This window comes from Opisthorchis viverrini (assembly GCF_000715545.1).
Source record: "Opisthorchis viverrini unplaced genomic scaffold opera_v5_35, whole genome shotgun sequence".
NCBI classification, from domain to species: domain Eukaryota; kingdom Metazoa; phylum Platyhelminthes; class Trematoda; order Opisthorchiida; family Opisthorchiidae; genus Opisthorchis; species Opisthorchis viverrini.
Window position 1 is genome coordinate 2,252,860 of NW_008751691.1, and position 13,418 is coordinate 2,266,277.

General features: G+C 43.6%; 2 protein-coding genes across 2 annotated transcripts in view; both read left to right on the forward strand.

Moving 5' to 3' along the window:
• Positions 1-5,450: 5,450 nt before the first annotated feature.
• On the forward strand, positions 5,451-6,833 carry T265_02766 (hypothetical protein; the record flags this gene model as incomplete). The annotated part of the gene is made up of 1 exon (XM_009167081.1): positions 5,451-6,833. The coding sequence occupies one exon, from the start codon at positions 5,484-5,486 to the stop codon at positions 6,831-6,833; it is 1,350 nt and encodes a 449-aa protein (XP_009165345.1).
• Positions 6,834-7,162: 329 nt separating this feature from the next.
• T265_02770 (hypothetical protein) overlaps positions 7,163-13,418 on the forward strand; it is a gene marked incomplete at both ends in the record, with an annotated part of 68,834 nt that continues 62,578 nt past the window's right edge. The window contains one exon of the mRNA XM_009167085.1: positions 7,163-7,326. Within this exon, the coding sequence (XP_009165349.1) occupies positions 7,163-7,326 (164 nt within the window). The remainder of the gene's footprint in view (positions 7,327-13,418) is intronic.

Here is a 13,418-nt window from a genome sequence, read left to right on the forward strand (position 1 = left end):
AACCGACCGTCACACCACGTTAAGGTCCAGTCTCTTCGTGACGGAAACTGTGCCCCGAAGTACAGTGGTTCCAGCTGCTGCAGTTCCGTTCACCAAGGACAAGAAGAAACACGCCTTGGAGGCGACGTTCCAATCTGTGCATTGGCGACACATCAATCCGCTTGTTCAATATGACAGGAAATAAGAGTTCTGCACTGAAGGTGATAGTTTTCGTGAAATACCACTGTTGACTGGTTTGGCTCACCCAGCACTAGGCATTGGTTCTTCTCTTCCAGTGGTCCCATTTCAGAGTATGGCATTTACCAACCGACGGAGTCGACTGCTAAGGACTTCCATGCTTCGGCACTGAGCATCAGCATGGACTGGTCATCATCTGGTACAAGGCTTTGCGAAGAGGGCTGTACGAGGCAAACATTCCTCTGGCTTGCGAAGTATACAGCCTAACCCGTGGGGTGTGACCAGTTGACATAACGAAGGAGAATTAACTTTCCCGAAAACCATCTGGCCTACGTCAGCATTACTGATCTGGTTTTCTCACCAGATTCGCGCGGTGCTTCGGAAGCAACTGTGGTCAAACACAGTAGACTGTAACCCTGACAGTCAAGCTGATGCTGGTCGGTGCCCCTAATATCGAATGCCAGCAAACTCTGTCCTGACGTTCTCACTCAATTGCCGTAACTTCCGACCTGAATCAAGGTACAAGTCGTACTTTTAGGCATAAATTTCGGAGATTCACATTTCTAGACACTGGTGAGTGCTTTTATAATATTGCGAGCGTGTGCAGCTGTGCTTCTGTAAGTAAACTTAAACATTTTTCGGACTGCCGGATTCGAAATAAACCAGACCACAAGATGATTGCTAAAACATGCCTCGAATAATTAATTAGTTATCGCAAAGGAAACTGAAGTGTTCGGAAGTTTTCAGCGACGAAGTGCACTTCAGAACAATGAAATATTTGATCTCGTATGTTGGAGCTGGAACGACATAGTGTTCAGAGAATTATGGGGATCCGGGTGGAGCGACAGAAAGTAAGGGAAGAATTGATTATGTGGTGACGTGCTTTCTCGGTCCACCAACAATGAAATCGACGGAGCAAAAATCACCGGGTACGGATCATGGAGGTCAAATTCGAGGAAGAAGGCCTTTTCTGCGGAGTTATTTATCAGAAAATGCTAACTAAACAGTTACAGACAAATGAACAGGGAAGCAAAACCCTCATTTGCATCTTTTTTTGTACAGAAACTGAATATCCATCTTCTCTTTGAATGCGTATCTCCGAACTTTCCTGAATATTGATTAACTGTTGCTCAAATCCAAGCAAATTTTACAAAGTGGCTCCACAAATTCCGCAAATGATCTCACTTTCCAAGAGACGCAAAGTGGATCTACGAGAGACCATACTACTCGCATGCCTCCCCATCAGTAGTAGCATCGTTGCATCCATACGCCGACCAATGACAGAACAAGTCAGTTCACCAACCAGATGGAATAACTATCCAAAAAGCCAAGCATAACCAAAGGTTATCCCCTGCTGGCGAAACCTATATGTAAACGGAAATGCCAAGGTTAGTGAACAGCTCGGACGACAACTTCACAGCTTTTTCGTGTAGACTGGGTCAAAGAGTTTCACACTCACATGAACCTAGTCACAAGAAGCCGGGAAAACTGGTGTACCGATGCTCAAATGCCTTGACTCCGTAACAAAAACCGAATAAGTTTTTGCTTCCGAAAGGATTGGAGCTGCCCGGTGCAACGATAGTCACAACAGGGCAATTGGTGAATCTTGGATATGAGTGGAAAGCTTTTGCTGATTACGGATGAGACGCACAGCGTGCAAATTTCTGGGCTGTCCGAACAAAACCAGATCGGAACAAATACAGTAAGCCTATCAGTACTGAAAAAAACCAATGGATTTTGCGAGATTCCCAACAAACAAACCAGTTCAAATCTCGATTAGCGTGGAACAGAGTTTGACTTTAACTTAATTTTCCCGGCCCCAGGTTTTCCGCTACAAATATGAGTATAAAACGACGGAGGCACAAATCTACCCACATCTGATAGTGTGATCTTATAGTGAAGGCTGGTCTGTCGAGTCGGTGACAATTTCAGTTCTGTTCCATCCCTATGGAAGCAGCCGATGGCTGAATCGACATTGGCATGTCTATGGACTTTGATTCTATTCTTCTTCTAACACAGTAGACTGTAACCCTGACAGTCAAGCTGATGCTGGTCGGTGCCCCTAATATCGAATGCCAGCAAACTCTGTCCTGACGTTCTCACTCAATTGCCGTAACTTCCGACCTGAATCAAGGTACAAGTCGTACTTTTAGGCATAAATTTCGGAGATTCACATTTCTAGACACTGGTGAGTGCTTTTATAATATTGCGAGCGTGTGCAGCTGTGCTTCTGTAAGTAAACTTAAACATTTTTCGGACTGCCGGATTCGAAATAAACCAGACCACAAGATGATTGCTAAAACATGCCTCGAATAATTAATTAGTTATCGCAAAGGAAACTGAAGTGTTCGAAAGTTTTCAGCGACGAAGTGCACTTCAGAACAATGAAATATTCGATCTCGTATGTTGGAGCTGGAACGACATAGTGTTCAGAGAATTATGGGGATCCGGGTGGAGCGACAGAAAGTAAGGGAAGAATTGATTATGTGGTGACGTGCTTTCTCGGTCCACCAACAATGAAATCGACGGAGCAAAAAATCACCGGGTACGGATCATGGAGGTCAAATTCGAGGAAGAAGGCCTTTTCTGCGGAGTTATTTATCAGAAAATGCTAACTAAACAGTTACAGACAAATGAACAGGGAAGCAAAACCCTCATTTGCATCTTTTTTTGTACAGAAACTGAATATCCATCTTCTCTTTGAATGCGTATCTCCGAACTTTCCTGAATATTGATTAACTGTTGCTCAAATCCAAGCAAATTTTACAAAGTGGCTCCACAAATTCCGCAAATGATCTCACTTTCCAAGAGACGCAAAGTGGATCTACGAGAGACCATACTACTCGCATGCCTCCCCATCAGTAGTAGCATCGTTGCATCCATACGCCGACCAATGACAGAACAAGTCAGTTCACCAACCAGATGGAATAACTATCCAAAAAGCCAAGCATAACCAAAGGTTATCCCCTGCTGGCGAAACCTATATGTAAACGGAAATGCCAAGGTTAGTGAACAGCTCGGACGACAACTTCACAGCTTTTTCGTGTAGACTGGGTCAAAGAGTTTCACACTCACATGAACCTAGTCACAAGAAGCCGGGAAAACTGGTGTACCGATGCTCAAATGCCTTGACTCCGTAACAAAAACCGAATAAGTTTTTGCTTCCGAAAGGATTGGAGCTGCCCGGTGCAACGATAGTCACAACAGGGCAATTGGTGAATCTTGGATATGAGTGGAAAGCTTTTGCTGATTACGGATGAGACGCACAGCGTGCAAATTTCTGGGCTGTCCGAACAAAACCAGATCGGAACAAATACAGTAAGCCTATCAGTACTGAAAAAAACCAATGGATTTTGCGAGATTCCCAACAAACAAACCAGTTCAAATCTCGATTAGCGTGGAACAGAGTTTGACTTTAACTTAATTTTCCCGGCCCCAGGTTTTCCGCTACAAATATGAGTATAAAACGACGGAGGCACAAATCTACCCACATCTGATAGTGTGATCTTATAGTGAAGGCTGGTCTGTCGAGTCGGTGACAATTTCAGTTCTGTTCCATCCCTATGGAAGCAGCCGATGGCTGAATCGACATTGGCATGTCTATGGACTTTGATTCTATTCTTCTTCTTGCGGTGGTCATTGCCGTCTTCCTGGATGGGGACCCTGTGACGAGCCATATCAGTGGTTGGAGACATTGTCAACCATGGCCCAGTCATGCTCTCAATTGCACTCATTCATCCAAGCTATTGCCTTCAATGCATGGCTCCCTTCCCAACCCCCCCTTCAACAGTCCCACCTACAGTGCTGTACTTACGCACTAATTTATCAGCTCCTGCCTCCAATGGGCAGCTACCTATCCCACCAAATCATCGGTGAACGAAACTGTGGCAGCTACAACCACTGTACGACAAGTACGCGGTCTTTATGGCTGACAATGATGATGATGATGAATCTTCTACTCTTCTAAAGTCGTAGTCTCTTTCAACAAGGCAAACTTATTTCGCCAACTGTAACGATTTCTATATCACTTTGATTGGTTTAACGTGCTTGTTTAGATTCGAGTCCGTGCGGTGCATTTCCCTTATTTATAAGTCTGTCTCTCTTGCTTTATGTCTTATAAACAATTTTCTGCCAAGTAATTCCCTGTTTGCTACCAGTACATCGGGTGCGACTGATACACTGCGATCGGACTATGAACGTCTGATCTTACATATTACATTTCAGTGCTGGCGATGTTCAGTCCTGGACTGTGACAAACGAGAGCGCTGTACAGGAGGGGGCACATCAGGTTACATTACACGTAAATCGAGAAGGAGGGAAGATGAACCTGAACGCATCATTTTGTGAACCTGAATTCTTCAAGGTATTTGAGTATTCCTAATGACAGCTCAACGCAAACCTCCACCCCTCTGATTTGTTTTGTTGCATTGGCAGTCAAAACTATCTGCAAAACATCATTACGGAGAGCTATCATATCCTCCTTCAGGATTTGTGTCTAACATGGCTTGGTCTAAAAATTTCGCTTCACAAAAACGATCGCATGTATAAAAGTAATTCTATACGGATGTCGTGTGAATAATACGATTATTCATTGAGAATTTCCGGATAGGTCAGATGCAACACAGTTCCGTTGTCGAACTGACAGGGAATCAAGCTGGGATAGGATGTCGAACAAGAGTAATTATTCCGTGAATAGAGATAGCGCGAGATTCAAGACAATCTCGAGCCAGGATAGGTTGACTCATTTCATTTACTACATTGCGGTCGTTGCCATCAAATGATTTCAGTATGAACTCGTCAGATAAACGATCTTGTTCCACGGCAATAAACGAAACTGGGAATGACCTTTTTTAAACGTCTGTATTTTGTGAAGTAATACTATTAACTTATCCATAAAAATGTGTATATCCAAAATCCTCCTATATCCAAACTTTCTAATGGGTATAACTTTGGACGAGATTATGGTAAATTAAGTTGACTTTCTATTGTATGACTTGCTAGCCCAGCTCCAAATTGAATCTACCTCTTTCCTGACTGTTGGTTTGTGGAAACTCTGATTGCTAATGCGGTTTTCTATCGAGGAATGTCGCGCAAAAGAGAAAGCCATTACGCAAGTATCATCTAATGATGGCTGGATAGGAAATCTCCTGTCATTTTGAAAAAGCGATCAATAATACACGATTGGTGCAGTCAGTTTGCTTTCCGCCACCCCATGTGATTCCGCCTCAGGGTCCAGACCACACATGCGCAAGAAATGAACAGTATAGCAAGCTCTGGTTAAGGAAGCTAAGCTGTCCATCAATGTTATGTTTTGTAGTTCGGACAGAACCTCATGTTATGATCACCCAAGACAAATTCCTTTGCTGCACAATGGTGTATTACCTCACTACTCTCAATCAACCACCCGGAGTCATAGTTCCTGCCTGCAATCTGTCCGACCAACAACAGGGTTTGGATGGAACAAGTTATCAACGTCATCGCAGGGCAGAAGGGCGGGAAGCAGAAAGTGTGTGGATTCAACCTTTAGAACCGAATCCTTGTTGTCGATCCCTTTGCCTCCACCAACGGAAGATTTCATCATTGGTCAAAGTCGATCACCAGTATCCAGGGTTGACAAACTTGCCGGTCCGATAATGAATGCTGGTGAATCTATCTTATTGCGAGACTATACACACAATGGTGATTGCGACAGTATTATTTGTCCTTCTCCAAATTTACCGACATTAAGATGTGTGGCTGAGAGGATGAAGTCAGAAAATCATCTCGGTCGTTTGGATTTTCGTGAGAACATATTGCAAAGGCGTGGATTTTCGCTTGAAAGCAATCCTGACAGTAGACCTCTGACATCAGTGCTGAATGGAAAGTGCAAACCAGGTGGGAATGCCGCCTCTTGTTTTTCCAGTGAAAAGCGTTCGCCAACACAAATTTCATGTAAATCAATACCAACACCCACAGGGTTGTCCGAATCTCATCCAACTGCTCCAGTTAAACCTACGGGAGGGGACTTTAGCGCACCGAGACTGGATACGTTGTCTGTACCGAAGGCTACACCACTAACTACTTCACCCGCCGGAAGTACCATGTTGCGGACTATGTTGGATGCTTCAGGATATGACGGACCCTTTCAAAGGAGTCACGAGTCTGACTTACTTTCGAAACCTGAGTGGTCCTCGCTTCCCTCTTCAAAACGTTCCGGTGCAAGTATACCCCGTCACGATCATTCTATTACCAAATTGCTTCCCATTGCGGAAGGCTGCCACGAATCATTTGTCCGTTTGAATTCCACTGCTAAAGCGGAGCCTTACTGTACCCCTCCACGGGTTGAACCTCCCCCCTTCCAAGTGCAACACCAAGCTCAAGACAAATGTATTCAAACCGATGACCACCTTCTCCGATTCAGCAGACAAACATCTCCTGCGGGCTATCGTCCACCTTCGACATATTCCATATTTGGCGCTTTGGAAGATGTACTGGATTTCGCCTCGGCTTTATTACCGTTTCGTAAACGTCGACAATACTATCCATCTTCAGATTTCTTGTCGCCTGGAGTAATGGGAAAGGTCATACAAACAGGAAGGTCATTTTCAAAATCCCCGATGAAGCGTTCCTCCCTGCGAAGGCGTAAGCGCCTATCGATTCGGCGAAGCCGATATTAATTATTCCCTTGACCGCTGCAGTAAACTATTTCAAATAGGTTCCCCCTCGACATTCGATTATTTCAAATTTGGTTACACATGGAAACTTATAAACTTTATGCTTTAGATACTTTGATTGTACTGTTAAATTTGGTTCTACCAAAGTCTCTTCGATCCATTTATTCCACAATGCGGTTCTTTCGATTTTGCGTGCTGCTTAGCAGCTGAGAGGACACTGACATAAAACACCTTTGAAAATTTATGGGGAGCGTAAGCATACTGATGGAAAGAAATGTTGTGCCTTTCAGAGCACAGGCAGATTCCGGTTTGTTTTTAAGCCTATGGGCACAATGGAGCTTGGGGATGAACTGAATTCTGGAATCACACCTGTCAAAGCACAGCATCCGATGGCAAGGTTCACGCTCATTTCGATCGATCTAGACCTGGGCCGTATACAACAGACAGACTCAAACACTCAGCATCAGACAGGTCCAGATTTTTGTCGAAATGTCAAGTGAATAGCGAATCTGCTGAATCTTTTCGCAAGAAGCTCCAGTCGCAACCAGTCTGTCAGACCGTGTCCTTGGTATGGGGTCCCGTTTGATGTTTTCCGAGATTACAGCTTTGAGGCCATTTGTACGCCGGACCCAAGTACTAAGCTTACTGGTTACAATACTACAATAAAGTAAGCACTGCGAGTGAAATCAGGATTCCAGTAGATATAACTTCCATGTCACCCGAAGGAAGCTGAAATAATCTCAGGTTACCCAAGTCTAGACAGGAGCAGCCGGAATGCTGAGGTTGGGTTATAACCATGGACTCCGGTGAGTAGTTTCGCGCCTTAACCAGTGAACTATCTCGAGCAATTTGAGGAAAAAGAGTACAGCATCTTGGTAGATCAGCGTTTGAGAAGACCCACCTACTTCTGCAAGGAAAAACGGAGCTTGTAATAAAATAAAATAAGAGTAACCTACGCATAGATGTACGGTGAACCTAATCCATGAGGGACTACTCAATAAGAGATATCTCGAACCGACAGACTCTTCGCTATTCTCCTACAACTCATCGTTGAGACATCCGTATTGCCTAAAAAGGGCTTTCATGCTAGAACGGGGAGACACAGAGAGGGAGGCTTACCATGTTAAGTTACTCATCAAGAAAATATATTGTCTTCTCGGGTCACATATTCCAGTGTCCATCAAGTGTCAGCCGGTAAAGAAGGGCATGTGTAAGACTTTACATTGATTACGAAGAGTGATATTTGTAATTTCCTTTTATTGTAAACTTCACTGTACTCTACCGATGATCATTCACGGTATTAAAGGGGATATGAATAGAGAAGTGAAGTTATCTGGAATGAACAACAGATGTTGCGTGCTAAAATCTCGTGAACCTAGCATGTTGAGTTTCAAACAAGCAAGTTGCTTGCAGGTAAGGCTCAGTTATCAAGCGAAAGAAACCTCCTTTTGCGAAGTATGTACTGTTCGAGCCTCTAGAATTGTGCTCATGGAAGTTTGGTTCTATCCTGTTATTGCTAACGCTTGGCATAGTTCGAAGCTATCCGATCTGTCTTCAGAGGCTTCTGTATAACTTAGTTCTGCCCCGAATTAGACAATTTAATTTACTCTAAAATGTCCACACCAAATTCGGTGAGGATAAAATCGAAAAGATTTAATGTTCCGTCAAACGATTAGTTTGGTTGTAATAGAACGGAATAACACAATGTTGAAATGATGGGGCTTGCCGTTTGGCGTGATCATTTCCAGGAGCCGAATAATCAGCAAAAAAAACTGACAGCTACCGTAAAAAGGATGTCTGGTCAGGATTAGGCAGTGGTCGGACCAACCCCACGCAAGTTATGTTGAATTCGGCCACTGACTACGGACATTCCACTCCTGGAGACGGTTACACTCATTGGCCAAAATAACAGACAATAAACCTTGCGTGCTTCTCTCAAAATCCAACCACAATTAACTTACTTGACTTTGTGTCACACCCTGAAAGTGCTTCACACTATCCTCTCAAACGATTCTACGGTTTGTGTGATGCATGAAGCAGCTCCATGTACAGCTGTCTGATATAGTTGGACTGGTAGTGCGAGTGTTAGTTCAGACTCGCACCTGTAACACCGCTGCACTCCGTGAAACCCGAAGAGCTGGCTCAGATTTCCAAGCATCCAGTCAGTACATTGAGTCTTCTTACGAATGTACACACCTACAGACCTACGTCTGGTGTGAGTTCTATCGCTGGAGAGCTCCAACATTACTTCCTTCTTGGTTCGGTGAGTGTTGCAGACAAATGAAGACCAGGAACTTAAGCTTTCTGTCGCTCGGGTGCAACGATGACAGGTGCTGTCACGCTGGACGATCCAAAATACACTGTGTAACGGCTAGCCTTAGCGAGATGATACAGAGAGACTATGCAAACTGGAACAAACAACATGCTGCGGAAGGACGCAGTCGATGAAACCTGTCCAAGTTCAGCAACAGATTCGTAGCTTCTGCTGGGTTGCATGGAAGGACCGAACGCAGCGTCGATGGTGGGGAGGGAAGGAAATCTTCCGTTCAAACTGCGAGCTTTGTACTAGCAAAACATTCTGGTCCATTGCCGCTGGACTGCAAAGCACTTTGATAATGAACCAAGAAGTTTCATGGAAATCCCAACAATCAATAGGCGTTCCTCGATAAAAAAATCCCAGCATTTCAGAATGCTACCAAAGGGATGATTCAGCTTCAAAGAATAATTACCCATGGCTCAGCCTGGTGTAACACCACTGTATCCTCATATCTTAGCGTCCGATTCGCGCACCACATTTCGCATATGTGCGTTTGGTGCCCGCAGCACTGTAGAGGCAACAATGAACGTCGCTGTGGCCTCGGCAAAACACCAGTTCAGTATCACTCTTGCTCATTCCCCATAGCAAATCGGCACACATCGGCAGACGATCGAACATGAATTCAGCTGTAGCAACCTTTCGGTGCCTAGCTGCTGCGCCACCAGAAAGAGTGCAAATGAGGTAGTATTCGCCGGACAAATTACGTCATTCCATCTAGAAAGCGCTCATGTTAATGCACCTGTTACATGAAATGGCATTCAACGTGTCTCACACGCGTAAAAATCAATACATCGTTACCAGACGTTGCTAGTCGGGCATGAGGTAATGAACTCTATTCACACCATAGATTTCCACCTATAGATGAACAGAGATTAGTTACTCATATCTCTCTTTACACTTTTTCCAGGAAGTGAAAATTTTCTTACTTTAGATATTTCTGCCCCATAGCATTTAAACGGAACTTAGTGCAAGACTTTTTAAACAGAACCATAAATTCGGGAAATACACTCATTTGCGTATCAATTTGGTTTTTACGAGAGACTCAACTGAATCTCCCGTTTATAATATTCTACACCTGAATGTGCTACATACAGGCTGCCTCATGTTTTAGTTGGTACGATATTCGCGATATCGCAGTATATTTTCATGAAGGAAGCTACTCGTAAGTTTGCTGTAGAAGACACATGGCACCCGTGTCTTTCTCGATAGATAAACGGTGCTTGAATCAGTGTCTGAAGCATTCAACCTAGCGGCTTTGTGACTGTCCTCCAGAACGAAGAAAGTCATCGGTATGTTGAAGGAAACTACTCACAAGTATGCTGTAAACTCTTCAACAGCCCACAGTCGTTTTCACTCTTCACCTCGAACTCATCAGGTAGGTAGATCCCCTGTATTTTCGTCAGCCTTGTGTTTCACCTGAATCCAAATTGCAGGAAATTTCCCCCAATTCACACATTTGTTCAACAGTTGTGTTTAAACGAAATCTAGTTATATCTGGCTTTGCGAGCTACCAGAAGCCAAGTTTCCTCCCTCCTTAGTACGAAAGGAAGTAACAGTGGCGTGGCAAGAACAGCGAATTCACCGATAAGTTTTTTGTAAACCTTGATTGATTGAGCCCACAAGATGCATTATAAGCAGATGTTTACTACCAAGTATACACGCCAAATAAGATATATTTTATCTATGTTGAATAGTTGTCCACCAAAAAATCGGCTTAAATCCTAGGTGATGCTGAAATCTCGCTACTTTTTGTGAAGTTTTAGGTCTAGAAAGAATTCAGCGGAGGTCCCTCTATGTTCCTGCTATGGCCTTGTCAGCGTGCAATTCGCGCTTACCAGTATGCCCAGATTTACTTAATCCAGTCAGCACATAGACACAGATAGCTTCTGTTGGCGAAGTTATTTCACAGACCTACCCTATGGAGACTGCATTGTGTTTCACGCACAGTAAAATCAGGGCTGATTGCAAACGAGACCCGGCAGTATTGATCTGGCCATCTGGGGGTAGGGTTAGTTTCCCGAGGATACCAGATATCGCTTTTCTAATTAAATGTTCAGTCACCTTGCGTTGAAAAATATTGCTTTTGTTTTCAAATCCACCCACAACACAGTGGTTAGTAATACTCCAAGAGATCCTTTTTGAGAGGCCTATTAATTCGGATAAGAATTTTCTTACCTCCTTCTTTGTGTTGGTAGCATTTTGCTACTTCACCAATGCCCTGACGATGAGGGTTGTATTTTGCATGTGGTCACTAGAGAGGTCACATGGTCAGCGTTTAAAACGTTTGGAAATAACCGCTACATGCGTGCTTTGGCAGCTCTGTTTCGTTCAGTTTCTCGTATAATAATATGTGTACGGAAGTAAAATGGTTCCAACCGCCACATGTTCATTCGCCGAGGATTTCTGTTTCCCGTAGGTTAAGGGAGAGCTTTGGGTAACATAAACTCAGCTGGGCAACTGCTCTTTCAGTGATTAGTAAAATGGTTTACGACAAACTCACAAAAAAGGAAAGACATCTTTATTGATATTTTTTTGGATTTTTAGACTCTTGAAGTCAGCAAAGTTTTACAGAGTCCTCTTGTTGTTTCAATAATATAGACCTCTTGTCGACACCAATTTCGGGAATCTTTTTACGGCTGGTTTGATGAAATCCTAGCGGGTAAATGGCTCTGCCTTGCAACTGAGTTATTAGTGTATGGTGATGGTCTACACATTCTCCCTTGAAAAGCAGAATGTCTGTTTAGTGGGTGGGAAAAGGGAAAATTTATGAACACAAGTGATTCGTCCTGCTGTTAACTAGCTGCATCGGATGGTATTAAAACGAATCTTGACAGTTTCAGTTTGTTTTTTTCTTCACATCTAAGGAAATTCGTTCACATATGTGCCAGTACCCGATCCAAATGCTAAGTCGAAAGGCGTCAACCTATATCCACCAGCATCACAGACCGGCCAAGCGAACGTTAGTACATCGTACCAGTGGCGTGCGATCACGTGTGAAGGCAGTCGATACCACAATACCAATATGGGCCAAGTGCGGCACGTGATTTGCATGACTCATGCAAACACGCATATACGTCGACGGTCTATCCTGATTGGGTGTAAACTGAGGTGACGGCTTCCTGGCTTGTCGCACACATACCTAGCTGTCCGAATGCAAGGATACAGATTTTACCAATGCACAAGCAGAGGAAACAGCGACAGCTGGGAAAAATGATTGCATTCGATTCAGGTAAACCCGAAAGTAAACCACATTCTCATGGTGTAACGTGGCCCGGAAAATTTTTCTGGGAATTCATTCTGAACTTGACGTATGACATTTATTTGGGGAAGCAGGTCTGGGGACCATTGTAGTGTGGTTATCATCTGTATTATTAACCCCTGACTTTGAATTCATATGAAATGTTTACAGTGAGATCGGTTAGACAAGGTAGCATAAGAGAAACAAGGAAAATCATCCGTGATTTCTAGTTTTTTCCTATGTTTTCTTTTTGGTGACAGACATGCAACTAGTCGTTTCTGGTCAAAAATTGAATCAGCAGTTGAATTTTATCCCTTAACTTGGGTTATTTTTTTAACTATTCGTTTTGGTACAAAACTGACATTCACCTGTAGGATGTTTCTACTAGACTTAGCTAATTTTGAGATCTCAGGCCTCTGAATTTAAAAATTATGAACTTTATGCTTGAAGATGGGGTGGCTATATAATCCTATTTCAAAGTACGTTTAATCCCAAGCTCACAAACGAAGCTGCTCAGTTTGCTGTTTCTGACTTTTCAGCGACGACAAACTAAGCCCACCGGGTTCAGAATTTTAAGCTGATTGTCTTGTCAGTCGTAAAGCAAATTTACTGAGAGGAAAACGGAAAATCAAGTGCTTTAACTGTATGTTATGTCTTGCAGGCTCCAAAGCCATGTCAGCGTGCGCTCCTATTAACATAGATCCAGCGAAGCTATGGAGATGCTCACGCATAAAAGACCTATAGAATGAACGGTGGTCTACCCGCACTCTTATGAACATTTGTCTAGGATCCTCGGGAAGAACATCAGCCAGCCATGTGAGCGCTCACCAGGTGAGTCGTTTGGTCGCCAAATTCTTGTAACTAACATGGTCTCCACCGTCTTCATTTCCAGCGATTCTCCACCATCAACATCATCATCACCATCGGCTCTATTAAAAAACAAGAACCCTAAGCAAACAAACGCATCACCTACATCTTCAGACTACCCCTCATTCCACGTGCTTAACAGACGGCATTGTACACAGACTAAAGT